The sequence below is a fragment of the Lates calcarifer genome, linkage group LG4 (assembly GCF_001640805.2).
Source record: "Lates calcarifer isolate ASB-BC8 linkage group LG4, TLL_Latcal_v3, whole genome shotgun sequence".
Lineage (NCBI taxonomy): Eukaryota > Metazoa > Chordata > Actinopteri > Centropomidae > Lates > Lates calcarifer.
In genome coordinates, this window is record NC_066836.1 from 5,498,196 (window position 1) to 5,517,972 (window position 19,777).

Below are 19,777 nucleotides of genomic sequence, written 5' to 3' on the forward strand. Positions count from 1 at the left end.
AAACTGTTAATGCTCACAATGGTAAATGGGTCTTTAAAGTAAGAGAAATGACTCATTCTAAAAGTTACAGTGTGATAGACGTGATACATCTGAGGGGTGTCGTGCTGTTCTGTAGAAACATTTACATTCGAATTTGCATTTTTCGATCCCTATCTGAGGCTGTTATCCAGCGCAGCCTACAATAAGAACATCTGTTAGAATCATTTCAATTCTCAGATCAGCTGCATTACATGCACGCCAGAGCAGAGAGTACAAAGGTCAGAGAGACAGCATTCTGGAAACTCTGTAGATGTTTTCATTTCAATATATTTTTGGAGATTTTTATGCAAATGAATATTATAATAGAAGATCTGTATTATGTGTGTTTTGCAGGATCCAGTCCGGCTCCTACCTCAGCACTGGCTGGTTCACCCTCATCCTCGCCATGGACATGTGCAAAGAGATCCATATCTACGGCATGATAAATGACACCTACTGCAAGTAAGACACCAACCATCACCCCCTCCCCCTCCTCTCCCTGCTGGGATGAAAAATGCACACATTCCTACAAAACTTCGGTAACTAGATTCACATTCATAGCAGCGCTGGCCAATCACAGCCCTCCATAACTGCGGACTGCCCTGTTGGAATACATTTCCAATGCCTCAGTTTGGATTTAATGGCTGAATTTCTATGCTGAAATCCATATTGGGTTCTCTGTGCCGTGAATACCATTATGTTTTCCTGCCTAGAATACCCAGCAGGCTGCAGAGTCTCCGTCGCTGCGGGTGGCTGGGCTGCAGCACCCAATTCCTCCTCCTGCTTAAAGTTTTATTTGTATATTGTCCCGTCGTCTTCTTTCTGACTCTTGGGTGAGTGATTACTGTCTGGCTGTGAGGCCATAGGAGGGATGACAAACAAGATGCTGTTGCTCCAGGCACGGCTGCTCAGTCTCAAGTCATCTCAGCCTTGATGGACTCCCCCTTCTCTCTCCCTACGTCTCCCCTCCGCTCTCGCAGCTCAACCTGAGTTCTCTCAATCCCCCGAATCAAACACTTTTACCTAATGCATGCTGAAAATCCTGCCTTTTATCCTCTCCGTGTTCCCCATGCACAGCAGGAGCTGAAATAAAAACAGCCCCAGATGCATGGCAGAGAAGAGCGATAATTCAACCAGCGCGGAGGATTTTTATGATTCAGTGAGGCAGTTAAGGGCCAGCGTTCTCTCCCTGCCTCCCTCACTTATTTCCCTCTGTCCTGCATGAGACAGGAGGATATTGTGCATCCCTGAGTTTCTGAATGGACAATTTAGTGTCACCCAAAGTACTGTTGGCAGGCAAGTGCTCCGGTACAGGAAGAAGAAACGATGTTTTGTGTGATGATGTTCGAAGCTTTAGTCAAGTTGACCTCAGCAGTAGTGTGGTAATAGGACTTCAACAGGTGCAGCAGAGAGGGCGAAATTGAATTTATCTGTTAACGCCGGCGTGCATCTCCGTGTGACACAAAGAGAGGAGAGCCAGTGATTGGGCTGTGTATTACTGTATGCTGGCAGACAGCCACAGTCGCTGTCTCTCTGTGGACTCACTGGCTGGCTGTTGTGATGGCTGTTTCTCTTCAGTCTGTGTTCATTCTCCCAATGTGATTGTTACACAAGTCATCCTTTGAAAAAGCTGTCACTCGCTATTAGGAACCAACTGCAGCATGCACAATGAATCTATTCTACTGCGCCTGTTTTTATTGATTCCACATTCTTTAATGGTTTGAAGATGCAAACTGTAAACAGACTGACTCATCAAGGAATTCAGGTCAGGATGGCTTTAATTCCTTTGCTGTACATCACTCAGTTTTCTGGATGTTCTCAGATTTACTTTGGCTCAGAATAGAAACAACTCTGGTCGTGACGTTTTACAAATAAGTGCAGTTTAGTTAAAAGAGTATTAACTGAATATTTTTGGCTGCCAACAGCAGCTTTTAAAATGGATAAAACCTGCTGAGTGGAGAATTTTGCTGGGGGCAGCTTCAGTTCAAATTGATGAACGCTGTCCTGAAGGATCCTCAGTTTAATTATTAAGCTTGCTCATTATTTCACAAAATAGTTTGTAAAGCTGAGCAAACCAAAACTAAGGACACTTGTTTTATGCTCACTGGAATTTGTACCAAACTGTTTGGAAGAAAAAACATTTTGAGTATGAAGCGGCTTTAAATGTAGCCTCGCGATTAAAATTAAATTTAAACAATACTATTATAATAAACTACAATAATTATGATACTTTTATCTAGATATACATATTTTTTATTGTTTATAAAACTAGCTGAATTAAAATAACAGTAATGCTTTAAACTTATATTGTGCTGACACAGCAAAAGCAATTTCAGCTCTTTTCATCACAACATATCTTATTTAATCAAATCATAACAGAGTAGAGTAGAATACAGTGCGTTTCTTGTGGAACAAGGACATTTTCTGTGTTGAAGGTCTCACTCCAAAACCATAGGTATTAATCTAACAGCCTAATGTAACAGTAACAGCCCACTCTGTTGTGGGAAGGTTTTCCACAACATTTTTGGAACCTGGCTGCAGAGATTTGCTCTAATTCAACCCCAAGATCATCAGTGCAACGCTGACGTTGGGTGATAAGGCCTGGCTCACAGTCAGCGTTTTCAGTTCATCCCAGAGGTGTTGGATGGGGTTGAGGTCAGTGCTCAGGACGGACAGTTTTTAAAAAGGACTGAAATCAATGTAACAGATCCAGCGTAATCATCTTTTTTTATTGCATTCTTTTTCTTTGCCAAACCCGGCACCTACATAACCCACAATGCAACTCTGTCACCTACAGTTTGGTCAGAGATTCAGGTGTGTTATGCTGTTATGCTAGAAGCAGCTAATGTAGCCACACCTCCAGTATTCTTTCTTTTTCAAACTGATAGTCTTCAGACTCAACCGTCGCTGACAGCTCCCCCTGGAGCAACAAAAGGCTTTTCCCTTTTAATGAACTGGGTTATATGATCTTTCCTCTCTCTCCTCTCTCCCCTTTAGGACAGAGGGTTACAGAAAGGTCCCTTACCACTACTACGAGGCCGGCAGCCGGGACGAGTGTGCGGAGTATCAGCTCCACGAGAGCGCCCCCTATGGAGGACATCGCTTCATCACAGAGAAATCTGTGTTCGCCAAGTGGGCCAAGACTCACGCCATCAAGTTCTTCAACCCTCCGTGGCAGCTGTCGTGACCCTGGCTGAACCAGCATGGAGATACCATATCATCATCATCGTCATCATCGTTCAAGGACCAGCTGAATCTTTACACTGACAGAAACCGTGCTCCATAATGTGCACAAACGTCCATCTGGTGCACAAATTCCATCCATATCCATATGAAAAAGGTGTGTTGAGGGTCGTTTGTCAAGTCCTGGTTGGTTAGGGGTGGCGCCTCCAACATCCAGGCACTTGTTTATTTGACAACCACTCAATCAGACAAATCTCCATTAAGGTTTGACCAACCCGGATAGAAAAAGCATATCTCCTACTCCTTGAATATTGAGTCTTTTTCTCCTGAATTTGAAAGCTGAAGGAAGTGCACAGCACACTGCTCTGCACTGACTAATCGATCCATTCGCTGCTCTGTGAGTTTAGCAAAAGGATGGCTTGAAAACTTAACTTTAAAAAAAAGGAGAAAACAACACAAAAAAGACACATCCATCCGTCAACTTGCAGTGGCCTCAGCAGCTCAGATGTCCGCAGGCTCTGTACATTGCTAAGGTTGAATTCAAATCTTATTCAGGACTGTAGCTGAAGAGGAGCTCAGCGGCCGCCAGACAAGTCACGTTGCCATGGACGTCTGACGAGCTTGCCCGCTCTGTTTCCTCTGCGTGACTGTTTTCTGTCAGGCTGTAATTAATCTATAACGAGTATCATTCCGGCCTTCGTCTCTTGACTGAGGGGGTATTGAAGGCAGATGCTCTGTCAGCTTCAATTTTCTCTGCTCCAACTAAAGATGCTTCAACAGACAAGGTCATTTGAAAAAGAAAACACAAGTGAGCAAAAAACTGATTTCAGTCATACTCATAGGTGAACCAGAGGAGTAGATGTATATCTGCTTTTTTTTATTGTTATGCTTGGTTGTTATGCTGTGTGTTGACTCACACACCTTAAAGATGTCAGCTTTGTTTCTTTTTAAATAATGCTGTGAAATTGAATTTTAAGAGACATGTTTTTGGTGTTGGCTTGATGTCCAGATGCTAATTTATTCTGCAGAGATAAGTTCCTAACGCTCTTTAACAGTGTGCCATTGATAATATGAGCATCACAGCATATAGAGCAATGTGCAATTAGAAACCCCATCCTTACGGAAGGAGTTAAGTCATTTGTGACCCCGCTGAGGGAGAGATTTATGTGTGCAGTGAAACCATTTGAAGTTAATTGTATTCTATTATCGTTTTGTGCCTGCAATATACTCTGCAGTTCATTGTATGGAGACAGGAGAAGATGCTCTCTCTCTCTCTCTCTCTCTCTCTTTCTCACTCATCTTCTCGTCCAGCTTTGTGCCTCTTTGTGTACAGTATCACTGTGTGAACACATCTTCCCATTTGTCTTTGGAGGCGGCGTGCGTGTCTCCTGGTTCAGGCCATTACATTTGAATGCATCTGTTCCAGGACAGCAAAAGAATAATCAGTGAAGTGCTGAGGTGTGTAGGTTGGCTGGTAGCTATGGAGGGGGCTGAGACACTCCCACCTCACCTCACCTCCCACCCCTATCCTCCTCCTGAGGCTGTGATTAGTGTCCCGGTCAGAGCCGCGGCCCACAGGGGAGGACTGGAAGGATTCAAAGACTTCTAATTTAGGCGACTTGATGCGCAGGGTCCCTGACGACTGTAATATACTGCAGCTGAGCTTCACAATCTTACTTCTGCTGCAATGTAGTGTTTACTCTCACACACAGGCACTCCATTTTAAGGACCATCTCTCTGTAAACAGAGATTTGGTGATTTGCAGGACTATGGATATGTAGTGCTTTGGTTAAAACTGGGCTAAATATAAGCATGAAAGTCCATTTTTGATCCTGGAAACAATAGCTTGACAGAAGTAGTTTTTGGGCTGAATTTGTCTGCTAGATCCTTCACACTGTTTCAACAGCACTTCACCGACTACATTGTCAATACAGGTTAAACCCACACAGTGAAACATATTCTTTGAAATCCTGCTGAAGCAATTGTTATTTTTAGATGTCTAGAAAACCTGCCTTTCTCCACTGCAAGAGCTTTTCCATGAACATTTTTTGAAACTCACAAACTTAATTTTCAATCAAACTGTTTAAACCAGAGGAGCAAGGCTCTAAAATTAGTTCCTGGGCCTAAAAACAATTCCCAGCAGTGAGACTAGGACTTTCTAATGGGAGGAATTTACAGTGCTGATTGGTCAGTTACAATTTAATGTTAATTGATGTAAAAAAACAAAAACAAAATTACATTGTCCGTTTTGATTAGTCTAGAAAAGAACAATGAAATAACCATGAAACACTCAGCAGATTGAGTGTGAAAGTTCATTTTTGACGTTTAAACCTCAGCTGTACAACAGTAACTTACAAAGAAAACCACGATTCTCTGTGGCACAAATTTTGAACATGATCCAACAAAGAAAATTGTTTGTTGATCCATTATCTTCCCACTTTGCCTAATCTTCATGGTTTTTCAGATGCAGTGGAAAAACAAACATGGTCATGCAGTGTAATTTTGTGGTTCCTTAGTTCGTAAAACCATCTGAATGAAAAAGAATTAACTTTTAAAGCATATTTAACTTCGTAACTGTTGTGTCAAACTGCTTTTTCTCAACTAAGTCAAGAATGAACTTTCTTGAGCACTTTATAGAAGTCTTAAAGGTGCTATGGATGAAATAACAACAGCTACTGAGCTTACATATCAACATATACATCTCAATGGCAACTGAGCAAACTCCTTCTCCCGACAAAGACTGTGACATGGATGAAAGCTCCAGAAAAAGCTGTTAATGTAGCAGAGTTGGGATTGTTTTGTCAAATTTAGCCCAGTTTTAACTCAAGACATCTCAAGGTATTTAAACTGCAAATCACCAAAATCATGCTTATGGGGGTTTGTGTGTCTGCGCCGTGTTTGGAAACGTGTTTGGCTGTTTTCGCATCAGGAACAGAAAAATCTGATCTCTCCCAGACAGAGCAACACACACCTGCACATACAGAGACTGTCCTGCAGCTCAGAACTCAATACTCGTCTGTCCTGTTGTCACCTTGTCACTCATTGTAAGTCAACCTGGCCAACAAGAGCATCAGCAAAATGTAAAAACACTCTATTTTAAATTCCTCCTGGTGTTGCTCAGCAGATAGTAGATGGCTGTAACACAGGCAGGGTCACGGGTCCGATTTCCTCTGGGAGGACATGAACTTGAGAGGTATTCAGTCCCTGCACTGCGAGCAGCTGCGGATCATAATATCCACCACGCGATGTATGTAAAGCAGAAACATCTTACAGTATTACTTCTCCTGCTCAGAAAGACTGGAGATAAGATCTGGGCCTCAGGAAGAGTTTTAGTTTTATTCTGTTCCTGTGGGAAAACAGACATAGATACTGAAGCGTGAATATGCCATGCATGTTACATGATTAATGTACATCTTTTATACATTTCCACTCCAGCCTGTGATTGTGCAGTCATCTGGCAGCTTTCCACCAATCAGTTTTACCCCTACTCTACAGTATATCCACCATAAATTGTAAAGCACTTAACATCAAGATAAGAAATCAACTTTTTCTGGGAGACATCTTTTATCACCATGATCTGATTTTTAGCTGTGTTTTTTCTTGTATTTTGTTTTAAATTGTCCACTCACAACTGTAAGAAGATCACTGTGTTTCTTCTGTTCATCTTCTCCTTCTTTTTTTCTTTTTTTTAAAAAAAGGTTGCTTTTATTTTTTGTTGATGCAGTGGTTTGTGTGCAGCATTTTTTTCTGCTGCAGGTCGCATGTTGCCAACATTTTCTGCTGCTTCAGGCTGTGCACTCGGGTTATTTTCTGATCAACAAACACTCCATTGTTCTCAGCCAGAACACACTGCAAGAATACCCATGGATGTATTATGCTGAATATTATGGAGAATACGCCCTCTTATAGGTTCCCATGAATCATTTATGGCTCACAGGAAGGGGGACTGTAGACACATTGCCTCTGTAACACCATGAATAAAAGTGTGGGCAAAGTGAGAGGCAGATTTGTTGCCTTCGGATAAATCCAGACTAGCTGCTTCCATGCTAGCTAAACTAACTGTAGCTTCATATTTACTGTGATGCCAATCTTCTCATCTAACTTTCTGCTAGAAAGCAAATAAGTATATTTACCAAAATGTCAAACTATTTCTTTTGAAGTGAAAAAAATCTCATAGAAATACGAAATTATCCTTTAAAACTAAAAGTATCGTTTTTTTCCTCCACTCAGCTGGCATCGGTATTCATGGACTTAATTTTAAGTCCTTTATAGTGGCAATGGACAACTTTTTTGGCTTAAACTTATCACTGAGAAGTGAATGTTGATTGCACAACGTAATGGCTTGGGAATAATATCACCACGTTTAGATTGATTCCCTGTCTAGTGCTGCAGGAATGAGTCCTAAAAACCCGGAAGTACGTTAGCATTTTAGCTTTTCCGGTTCCCTCGTCCCAAAGTCAATGTTTTTTTGTTTGTTTGTTTGTTTGTTTGTTTGTTTTTTTTTTTTAAGGATTTTGGTTAGATGCCTGAAGCAACGTTTGTGGTTCTCACAAGCGCGAGTCATTTTCACGTGTTACTCTACGATATAAAATGCGTCATACATATTGCACTTGTGATTTTTAAGCTTTTACGTGTCTAATAGAAAAGGTTGCTAACAAGTGGCTAAATGGGGCTACAGGGGTTGTTGACGTCATAGGTCAGAACACACGTCTGTTTGCACCTGTCGTGAATTCTTGTTGAAAAACTAAGGCTCACTTTACGGCACAAAGGAAGTGCACCTTCCCTGCTGCCACTGTGCAACCAAAACAGAAAGACAGCGCGTTTGTTTTCCCCGGTAGCTAGCTGTCGGTAGCGGAAATGGCGGTTGGTGGAACAATCGGAGTCACTGTGGAAACTTTACCCAGCAAAATAAAACGAGCCCCGTTGACGGACGAGGCGAAGCAGGCAAAGAGGGAAAGTGCTAGCAACTGTAGCAAAACGATGGTGAACCTCAGACGGAGAGAACCAGGGTCAGACAGGGAGAGAAATTCAGCTCTGGACTTTTGGAATTGTTTCACGGTCCATCGGCTCACCGGGATAGGTCCCGGTTGTTCCTATGGCCAGTCCGACTGTGGCGAGAGCCCTGGGACTTTGGAGAGACTTCAAAAACCGACTGTCAGCTGGCATTATTCCTACTGGATCAGTAAGTAACAAAACCTGTTTATCAGTTAACAGCGCCAAGTGTTTTACTCTGCTTTTATCACAGCACTGAGGTCAGGGTTTTTTTAGTTCAAATTGGTATTTTAATGGTTGTTTAATGTTTGGACAGTAGTCAGGCTGTTAGCGGCGGCCATGTTGCTAATGCTAATGCTACCGCTAGCAACCAAAAACACTCATTGTTAAAGCTCTAAATAAATAACACGTTTCCTAGCGGCGACCTTTCTTAAATGAACAGTGGGGGAACATTAACACCACTTGACAAAGCTAGAGGGGAAAAGTTGTCCATTGCCTCTTAAAAATGTCAAAGCATTTATTTTTCCGCAACACATTTGTTTTCAATTAAATGGTCTGATTTCATGTTCTGAACATTCAAGTTTCCTTGAAAATAGTTTTAGTCATTTTCAAACCTGAAGTAGAGACATTATTCTCTGTATTTTGCTGTATATATATGCAAATGGAGAAAAAAAACACACTGCTTGTCCTCAGCTGCTCGGCGACAGAAGTGGCGGTGGACTACTCATATAATGCACAGTTAAAAAGTAAATTGAAGGTCGCTTCCCTTCAAACACAGCGGGCTTTAAAAACACACACACACACACACACACACACAGAGTCCTGATTAAAACGTCTGGGTCTCGAGGTCTGCGGAACAAAGATGTGCATTTCATTATTCCTCACAGTTTTAAAACGCTCTCATTATTTTGGCTCCTTTTCCCTGCTGTGATCAGTCAAGATAATTACCGTCTATTGTGGAGTTGAGAGTTCAGATCTGACAGAACTTTTGATTGTCTGACTCCACGTCGAAAACCTCTTCAGGTCTCTATGTAGCATTTGACTCATTCTCTCCCGACTTCCTGTGCTTGTTGCCATTTTCTCAAATGCCTCAAGTGCTTTTGTTAGATTGAGAACTTCATATGATTTCCAGACTTTTCCCGTGTGCATGTCTTACTTTTATTTTTGTGTTGTAAAGCACTTTTCCTTTTTCGTTTTTCCAGGTCAAGTGTCCTTGTGAAAGTTGTAACTTTGAGTGTGTTTGAGTTACATAGAATGTAATATAACACTGAGGTTGTTACAATGTAAGAAAAGTTGTTTTTGCTAACTCGGCTAACACACTCATTTTTATTGTTGGTAAAATAACATCCAAATGCTGCATGGATTATTGCAGGTTATTGAAATGTAAGTTTTGTTGAAAAATAAGTAGTGATTATATGTATTATTCTGTCATTTGTTGTCTTCATTAGGTAAAATTAGATATATTGTGAATGTTCTTATTTTTACCAATGTGGATTCTGTCTTCTGTGTCTTTTCTTCACTGTGGGGATTAAAGAAAACCTGAAACCCCTTTTTATATGATTAAGTTCCTTCTCGAAACAAAACAGAGTAAGCAGCATCAGAATGTAAGAAACCTGGTGAAATGTGTTCATGTTAAATGAATGGAGCCGGAGCTGAGCTGTCAACTCAAATCTGGTGTCTCATGAGATTTTTGAAACATCAGTAGAGGAGCAGAGATGTGCTGAGTTCAGACAGTTTCTTGGGAGTTTGGGATTTTATGTAACTTCTGCATAAATAAACATGAGTTTGAAATAATAATACCTACATCCATGGTTTTTATGCTACAGTAATGAATAAAGTATCGAGATAGAAACTTAAAGGGACACTCTAGCACTTTAGAATTGCACTTTCATAAATTTTGGGGACTCATAAGACGCAGATTCAGAGACAAACTTGAAGCAGCTGAAGCTGAGACACCCTGGCTGTTGGAGTCAAACACACAAGCATAATGCTACTCAATATCATGTTTTTCTTACCCCTCCCTGCCTGGTAAAGGCCCACTTCTCTCAAATCCGCACTCCCAGTTTTTAACATAGGCTCAGTTACAAATCTGTATCCTCTCTGTATTCACTACATTCATATACTACTAATTTACAATAGCATATACATTTTGCAGGATATAAAGGTGCCACCCACACAGCCTGATTTTTATACAGTAGGGCTCTATGAGTGGCTCTTCATAGTTGCGGACTGTTCACTGACAACATATTTGTTTTCCAGTATCCACTTGTGGTAACTAGAATATGGAAGTCCATCTCCATCAATGTGATGAAAAAAAGATCCTTCAAGTCATTACAATGACTTAGTATCTCAAAATAATTATTATTATTTGAATTATTTGATAATATATCTTCAAACTTGTAAAGATGATGGCCAAAGAAAGAGGACATGCAATTGGCTCCAGTGACAGTGTTATTTCCATGTCACATGAAACAAGGCAGTCTTAAGTGCTGAAGTTGAAGGCAACAGGACTTCTTTTAGGTTCTTGAAGACATTTCACCTCTCATCCGAAAGGCTTCCTCAGTTCTGAACACTGGTTAGGGAGTCCCAGGTATTTAACCTCTGGGGGTGGTTATGGGAGTCATTAGGGTCGCATGAGCCCAGGTGTGACTCATTAGTGGGTCGTTGCCCCACTCTGATATCATGTGAGTCGTTAGGGTCACATGTCTCAAGGTGTGAATGGGGCTTAAGTCTCCTGGGTAAAGATCTCAGGACTGCATTGTAGGTGGCTGAAAGTTGGTGTTGTAAGCCACCACCTCTGTTTAGAGATGGACGTCCCAGGTGGACATAGATGGCCTCTTTTACTCCTCTCTCAAACCATCTGTTTTCTCTGTCCAACATGTGGACCTTGTTGTAGTGTCCCTTCTCCTTCAGATGGCTGGCTCTCCTGTGTTGTGCCATGCGCTTGTGGAGTGGTTGTTTGCTTTCAGCTATGTACAGGTCTGAGCATTTCTCCCTGCATTGTACAGCGTACACAAGGTTACTCAACTTGTGTTTGGGAGTCTTGTCCTTAGGATGAACCAGTCTCTGTCTAAGGGTGTTGCCGGATCTGAAATGCACCAAGATGTTATGTTTCTACATAAGATATGTCAATGTTGTTACGTCTTTTCTCCTGTTCCTCACTAGTTGATCTCTACGTCTTTTATCTGACTAAAGTGAAAGAAAGTGAAACATGTATTTCTAAGACAAGGGAGCAAAGCAGCCAGCAGATATTTTAGCAGGCGACACTCTCAGTCACACGTTGTGATTGTCATTTATCCTGACGTTGTCCCTGACATTATACCTTTTCAGCCTAAGCACTTATATCCCATTTGCACTCAGTATTAAAATGCAATCTGTATCTAGATTCGTTATCTAGATAATAAACCATCCAATCCTTTTTAAGATCCGAACACAAGATAAAGATCACGCTTTAATACCAGGTGTAAATGAGGTGTAACTGAAGATGTGGCTGGACAGAGTGTATTTGAATACATATGATTTTTCTCTCATTTAAAAAAATACTAATCTCTAACTGTCATGCAGTTCCCGAGGAGGATGCCAAGTCTTTCCCTTTGTGACATTTATCAAAATGTTCCACAGCACAAACAAAGTATTTTTGGATAATGCTGTTACACCCCCTTTGGCTTTAGTTTAATTAATTGACAGTTTGAGTTGTTGTCTGCCTGAGCTGACCAGCATCAACACAATGTCTTTAGCCCTGCAGGGGTGACTCAGTTACATAGCATCAGCTACACATACATAAACACTTCTGCTCTGTTCTGTTCACTTGGTGAACACTGTGCTATTATATCTTTAGAGGTAATAAACCAAGGTGTTGGGTATCCATGTGCTGAGCTGGCCACATCAAACCAGCAGGCTCTTCCATCTTCTTTATGAAAGCCTGAGACAGTACAATGACATGGCTGATGTATTAACTAATAACTAAATAGCTGCAAGCGCGCCTCCAAAGCCCATTCATTTCTCAGAAGTGCTGGGTGGAGCCGTACAGGGAACCTGATGTCTGAGCAATGCGAGTAATGGACATGATGTAATTTGCACAAACTTACAACAACAGAGAAACTAATGAGCTGTCGAATAAATGGAGAAAAAATTACACAAGTTTTTCAGTCTACCTAAACTTGAAGAGAGACAACCCATTTTCATGTCCGTTACCTTGACTGTTAGATCTCATTTTAAATTCCAGCCTGACCCCATATTTACTTTTGCTTTTTTTTTTCCCCTCCTTGCCTTTTTTGTTTTGCTGGCAGCTGGCACACGTTAATGTTTTGTGTTATGTGCACAGCTTAACTGAGCAAGGTCAACGAGACAACTGGAATCTTTTCAATTCAATGTTTGCGAATTTGTTCTTGTGGAGTGTTTGACCTCGGAAACATATTTGCAGGAGGATGTGCTCTCTGCAGCCAGATGGTGCAACAATATGTAGCATTATCGTAGCTCAGGGACATTTAACCATGGTAATTATAAAATATAAGGGGTGAAGGAATTGGAGGTAAACAATGTAGATGAAGGAAAGTGCTTTTTTTCTGTTACTGTTCAGCCTTAAAAGGTCATGTCAATTGGTTTTGTTTTGTTTAAAAAAACACATTGGCTGTGTCCCAAGTTTATCCAACAGACTAATTCTGAGATTTTTAGTATGTAATATATTCACACTGGAAATGCTGCAGAACGCTGTGTAGTCTGTGCCATAGATAGGTTAATATGCATACTGTAACCTGATTTTTGAGTGTTATTTATGTAAAACACATTATTGTCCCTCAGTGTGACATAAAAGTTGTTGTCACAGCTGTATGCCCTGTCTAAATATTTTAGCAAAACACCTTGTTTTTGTCAGTTACTGTACCTTTTGCACAATTTCCTATTAGTGAAAAATTAGAATTAACATTATTGTGTATGTTAACTGTAAAAACAGTATATCATGACAGTTAATATTGTTTACTGTTACTATGTTGTATGGATTTGGGACACAGCAAATGTCTGTTTTGTAGATTAGAGAATCTCTCACATATCTAAGTCTCAGAGCAGGCATTTTTCCTGTTTGTAATAACAGTTAACAAGGAACCTAACCTCTACATGCTCTCTCATATGTAATGAGAGTAATAGTAAAGTTAAGCATTTTGAGAAATCCCCCTCATTGCTTCAGTGCCGTGAATTAGAAGAGAAGACTGATACCACTCTCATGCTTGTATGCTAAATATGAAGCTAGCTCTAGATGGTGGTTAATGCAACAAAATGTAACTTTGCTGAGCAACAGTAGCCTCTTAATGTGTGGTAGTTAAAATCCCAGCATGTGGGTTGTTTATTCAACCCGGTCTGTCTTAACGAATCATCTGAAAATGTTTTTTAAGCCAAACACTGAGGGAAAACACCATGTTACCGTTGTACTGTTTGTGTTATTGGGTGTAGTTTCACACATTGATTTCTCCCTTGTGTCCTGTAGTTGTACTTTACGGCCTTACTGCGCTGTTCTCTGTAAGGTTTTATCATTCAGATCATTTTCTAGCCCACAGGCAGTGATATCTGTAAAAATCCCCCTTTGCACCACATGACTTTTGTACCCTGTATCTGAAAGTTGTTTTTAATAAATGATTGAAGCTAATTATCCCCTTTTCTGACATTTCATTCAGTCCACGTTGTCTGTCTGCTCTCTTAAATGAAAACTTATATCTCTCATGTTTTTTTTTCCACTTTTTTTGATCTGCTACACTAATGACAGTTTTGTTGTTTGTTGACAGATGCAGCCAATTAGTCAGGTGTATGTGGGATTCATCAAGTCAAAACACATCATAACATATCACCTTCCCCCGAGCAGTAATCTCTTGCTGCGAACGAGGCTCAAATGGTATGTTTGTGTTTGTGTTTGTTTGTTTTTGCGCCTTTTCAATGTTTGCATCCCTGTTTCCGCTCATTTGCATGTTTCATGAGGGCTGTGGACAAAGTGAGTGCCGACATCATGCTTTTTGGACTCTGTCCTGTCCACTTGGCGCCGGTGCTCGTGCTTGCCGCCAGATCCTGTTAATTGGTGTATTTCACTGGTTTCAAAGTGGCCAACCAGTCCAGACACTGTCCCCACTCTCAGTTTGTAGCAGAAATAAATGAGAGAGTCCATGTTGGAATCAGCAGCCGGTCCTATTTTTCTTTTCCCTGTCTGGTAACATTTAAAATTATCCATAACATTGTAAAGTGCATGAAAGATGGAGGCATGCATTGCATTTTAATTAATTCCATGCAGGTTTCTTAAAGGCTCTTTAACAATATATCCCTGTAGCCGCTCTGGTGCCTCATTAATGACTCTCGTGGAGCAGACATCACTTTGATCGCCACGTTTTTACACCCACCTCCCTAAAGAAATATGAGCGCTACACTAATTGCCTCATGTTTATATTGATTACATCCACCTCCTCCAGTAGTCACTCATCCTCCCATCTTCACTTTTCTCTGAGCATATCGAGCCTGTCAGGAATCAGGAGTGTTTCGAAGGATAAAGTGTACAGGCTGGCACTAAATGTCAGCAATTTTCAGATTATCAGAGGCAACAGAAAACATTCAGCTGTGACTAATTGCAGCCGAAGTTCTGACAAAATAAATCTTGGTTCTGTCATGGATAGCTACACTGTATTCTTTGGGAGTCTGTGTTTGGAAATTTTCGGTAATGATTCAGCTGCTTTAATAGCAGAAATGAGTGTTTAGCATCGACTAGAGCTAGGATTGTGTAATATATGACCACAAGCTAAATAATGTCTCAGTTAATGTCCCTGTTTACAACCATCTCCTCCCGTCCTTTCATCAACTTTGATGTAATCAAAGTTTATAACATCCTACATTTCCTGTGGGCCTCAAGGTAATTGAATTGCTCTAAAAGGTCTTATCTCCGGAAAGCCTCCCTTCGCTCATCTCAATCAATCACCCCCTCTGATGCCTATTTATATTCCTCCAAATACATTAGCCACAGGTTTTCTTTATTCATTTCCAGTGCATTTTTCCAGTGTTATGCTGTTGATGTCCTGGTGTGTGTGACAGCAGACAGAAGTGATTGACTACTCTGTCAAATACACTGCTGGGAGGTGTCAGCTGCTTTCAAGGTGCATGAGGATCAAGGGGAGTGCTGAGTGACTGGGAAAGTTTCCTGGAAGTAAACACTTTTTCTTATAACACCCTGCTTTACAATCACACTGTTAGGTGCTGTGCCTCCCCTGGGAGCTTCCCAGCACACCCACAGTCTGAGAAGCTCCACTAAACCCAGCGGGTTGTAACCACTCACTCAACTACAGTACAATTCAGAGATTCATTTCACAGGCAAATAATGTACTTTTTTACTCTACTATATATATTTGGAACCTATAGTAACTAGTTACTTTACAGCTTTAATTTTGATATATACAAAACATGCAGTCTTATGCACTGTGACCCAGGTACCAGGCATACCTTACCTTCATTGTCATGGTAACAATAATTTACATGACAAAGTACAACAGTCATTCTCCCCTGAAAAATATCCTTAGCTGCAAAATGCTACGTTCCTCATTGGCTAGTCAGTTGTTCAGGTGTCCTTTTGAGAGCTGCAGATCAAAAACACGATTTAAAATAGACTAAAATACTCTGTAGAGCTAAGGGGTCTTTTAGGAGTTCATCAGTACGAGTAATGCAGAGGCCAGCGTCACTTGCACTGTTCCACCCTGCTCCTCTTAGAGTGGTATATCCAGTGTCCCCAGTGTAGTACATGAAAACCCTGTTCAGGAGTGTTTTTTCTTAAATCCAGTAGAAGCCAATTAAGGTGCCACAATGGGTGTGCTGCCTTTTTTTGTGCCTGTTGTGTGCTTCCATTGAATTATAAGTACTTCAAAGTCATATAGGTTCATGAACGTTCCTTTCCTTTTAAGATAATCCTTTCATTTTCCATGTCTGCTACTGCTGGTCATGCTAATTAAGCCCAATTAAGAGTAACTAAATGTCTGTGGAGTTAACTACCACCGGTGCAGAGCCTGTGCTTTAATGTCACTTTCTTTGACGTGCCCTTTGCTGTTATGTTTCATGTGAAAGTGTGTTGTGTCGTTGCATTCACATTTAATCTGTAAGTGTACTGGCATAAGATGTCAATAGGCTTGTATATCAACAATAGCTGTATCAGTAGTACAATATCCATTTGGGTAATTTAATTTCTTTCTGCTTTTATAAATGAGTGATTGCTCGCTGGTATCCAGGCAATCTGCTTGTCATTTAACCCTTATGGTTACTGTGTTTAATGTTTTTTTAATTATGTTCCTCTTTCTTACTTGTTCCCCAGACAGCACTTGATTGGCATTTCCCTTACACCCCAGAGGGTTGCTGCACTTTTTACAACTTAAACCTTTTATAATTCTTATTAGTACATGGAGTTTTAATGACCTCACATAATTCACAGTATAACTCTGCAAAACTTTAGCGTGAGCAGAGGTCTAATTATCCAGAATGAGGGAAAACACCTGTGCAGCTGAGAGGCTGCCCAACCATTAATAACGACTCCATAGGTCAATGGAGGAAGCAGCTTATTAGTTGCCTCTTATTGTTAAGCAACCTCTGGCAGTCGTGTGAATTTAATCGGCAAATGCCCGGAATCAACACGTTCACATTCAAGTGACAAAGCCCTCTAGTGGTTGTTATAATTATGACTGGAGCAAGTCTGTGTCTGTGTGTGTCTGTTTGTGTCTGTGTGTGTCTGTGTAGGCAGGAGGTCAGGGTGGATGGATGGGTTGACAAGACACTGGATCATAACTGTTTGAAACTTTCAGAGTTGTTTCTTTTAACCATGATCATGTTTTAGTCCAAACCATGACCAAGCTGTTTTAGTGCCTAGACCTTTCCAAACAGTACATACAGATTATGTGACCTTATGTCCTCCTCCAGTATGACTTGTAAAGGACAACACGTAGCCACTTGGTAACCTGCTGGTGATGAACTGATTGACACTCATTATTGGTAACAGGTGTAAAACACTCCGCTCAGCCCCACAGCTGAAACTAAAAAAAGAGTTTAAAGAGGCTTCCGATATATTGGGTGTGCAGACTCTTTTTGTGCTTGCTCGATTTTGAATATGGTTCCACCCAGCTTTGTTTTTCTCTTTAGTTGAATGCAGTATTTTTACTTTTTAGACCATTCCTCATAGTGTAAGTTCACTGGCAATGTTCCACTTTCACAAACCAGCTTCGCTAACCATTACACTGCAGCCAGTCATGGCCTATCTGAAATCGGAAAAGAACTGCCTCCAATCATCTGAGTGATGACTGTGATTTTACAGGCTGTGAGAGGAGATGTTCACAGTGCATTTGCAGCCATGCCAGGCAGCTGAAGACATGAAAGATTTCACTGACTGTGCTCGCCAACAAAAATTTTTGGAATCCATTGACAGTTTGATGAATCCGCACACTGCTGAAAATATGCTACCAACTACAGCAGCTTTTTAGCCCTGAAGCAAAGTAAAATTGCAGTACAGCCACTCACAGCCGTTGTTCTCCTTCTAACCAAACATTATATGAGCACAGTTATCATGTCTGCCTTAGAAACCCGGCGTGTATGTTGAGCGGTTTGCTTGTCTGTCCAATCCTCTGAGGCAGCACTGATCTCTCTGGGGATTCTCGCACTACAGAGACAGAGAAGCTTTCAAAAGCCTCCTGAAAATTAGATCTGTCCAAACCAATCACATATCGCGCAAGAATACTTCCACAAAAAAAAAAACTTGTGCAGAGCGATGAAAGGATTCCTGGTTCTTCAACAGCGGGGCTGTCTATCTGTCTCAGTGCTTCCTGCAGATATCTGAACATTCGTGACAAGCTCTGGTTCATCTGAACTGTGATTCTATACAGCAGAACCCAGGAAATGACAAAATATGATAACTCCTTTTTAAAAAGTTACCTATACGCTTTTATAATTATTGAATTCTCTTTAGTTAGGACACTTTAAAGTGATATTTTCTCCAAACTTACAAAATATATTTTCTCATTTATCTCTAATGATATGTAGCCATGCAGATGGTTTTGGTTTTATGTGCCCAGGTTTCGAGCTACATTTGCAGATTGAGAGCCTTTTTCATGGGATTGACTTTCAACTGAAGAAATAAGTCACTGTGAAAACAGTGTGTTCTGTGGATTATTAAGAGTAACAGAGGCACTGTTTCAGGAGAGAAATGCTCTTGTTGAATTTTGAAAATGTTATTTTTCACTAATGAAATTCTGTATTATTGTACTCTAGTTAAACTTAAAATGAAAAAATGGGACTCTGGGATGATAATTAATGTTGGAGGTGTAAAAATGAAGCACATATTTTCCTTCATTTAATGTAGGAATTGTTCTTTTATCTCTCCTTTTTGGAAGCATGAGTGATCAAGTATTAGAGGGTGGTAGCATAAATTATTTCCAGAACCTCCCCAGCTGTGTTTCTTAAAAGACAAGTCTGTGCTACCACGGAGTATATTCAAACAGGTATTTGGCTATTTCTACCAGTGGAAAAGTCAGACAAAGCCTGATACAGCTGGTTAAAATTAATGACATTTGCTCTGTCAATCCATGATTGCAAAGACCAATAATTACCCGACAAATCTTTTGTACATCTTTTGTAACTGCCTTTTAGAAATGAAATTGATCTAATCCTCCCAACGGCAGACCAAAATAATTTGTCTGATCTTTCTAAAATCTTTACAGATCTCTAAAAATGTTTCAGTTGGTGAAGTTTAGGCACAAAAACAACTTGGATATGCAATGGGAACGATCATGGTTTTTTTTTTGTTTTTTTTTTAAGGGTTATCAGTGGGATTTCTCTACTTGTATGACGAAGGAAACATAATAGAAGTAAATCTTTATATTTTTACTGTGAACATTTTGTGTCCCATTTTATTGTATATATGTTTTATTATATTTGTGCCGTTTTTGTGCTCATTGGTTTGTATTATTTAATTTGCACAAGCTACTTTTATGTGCCCATATTAATTCAGTTATCTGTTCCTTTGTGATTCACTGTAAATGTAAACTGTATGTTCTTTACAATAATATGGACACACCATCATCCCTAATCACAAATTCCTTTCCCCCCTTAACTGAGAAATATAATAACAGCCAAGAAATACTCTCCAACTTCTTGTGACATCTCCTGAGCAACAGCGATCAAGGACTTCATCCAAACAAAGCTTGTTTCACTGCTTCTTGCCAAACCTTCTGCCATTAAGAGGAAGAAATTAGTCAAGAGGAGAGCTGCACTATTTACTGAGGTCAAATTAAGGGCTTCCTCTTGATACCACTGAGAATACAACAAGAGATGTGCAAAAGGGCTAAGTGGAGAAAACATTTGCAAAAAAGATTGAAAACATTTTCATTTTAGAAATACTGAATGACACATTTCAGTACTCCATGTTCCTGAGAGAATGGCTGCTGTTTTGGAAAGGCAGGACTACCTTGGCTTTTGCACTCACAGACAGCTTTACAAATGGTTCCAGCCTCCCTGTTTTGCAGTCCTTCACTCCTGACCTCTGATAGCTCCCTCGTCACCCAGGAAACCTTCCCGAGCATCTGGCCCGTTC

The 19,777-nt window shown here is 40.5% G+C and overlaps 1 protein-coding gene across 3 annotated transcripts in view; it reads left to right on the forward strand.

Annotated features, from left to right (window-relative positions):
- st6galnac3 (ST6 (alpha-N-acetyl-neuraminyl-2,3-beta-galactosyl-1,3)-N-acetylgalactosaminide alpha-2,6-sialyltransferase 3) overlaps positions 1-8,984 on the forward strand; it is a 79,018-nt gene extending 70,034 nt beyond the window's left edge. For all 3 annotated transcript variants that reach the window (XM_051069871.1, XM_051069872.1, XM_051069870.1), the window contains 2 exons: positions 373-480; positions 3,016-8,984. In XM_051069871.1, coding sequence (XP_050925828.1) covers positions 373-480; positions 3,016-3,205 — 298 coding nt within the window. In that variant the 3' untranslated portion in view covers positions 3,206-8,984. The remainder of the gene's footprint in view (positions 1-372; positions 481-3,015) is intronic.
- Positions 8,985-19,777: the final 10,793 nt, after the last annotated feature.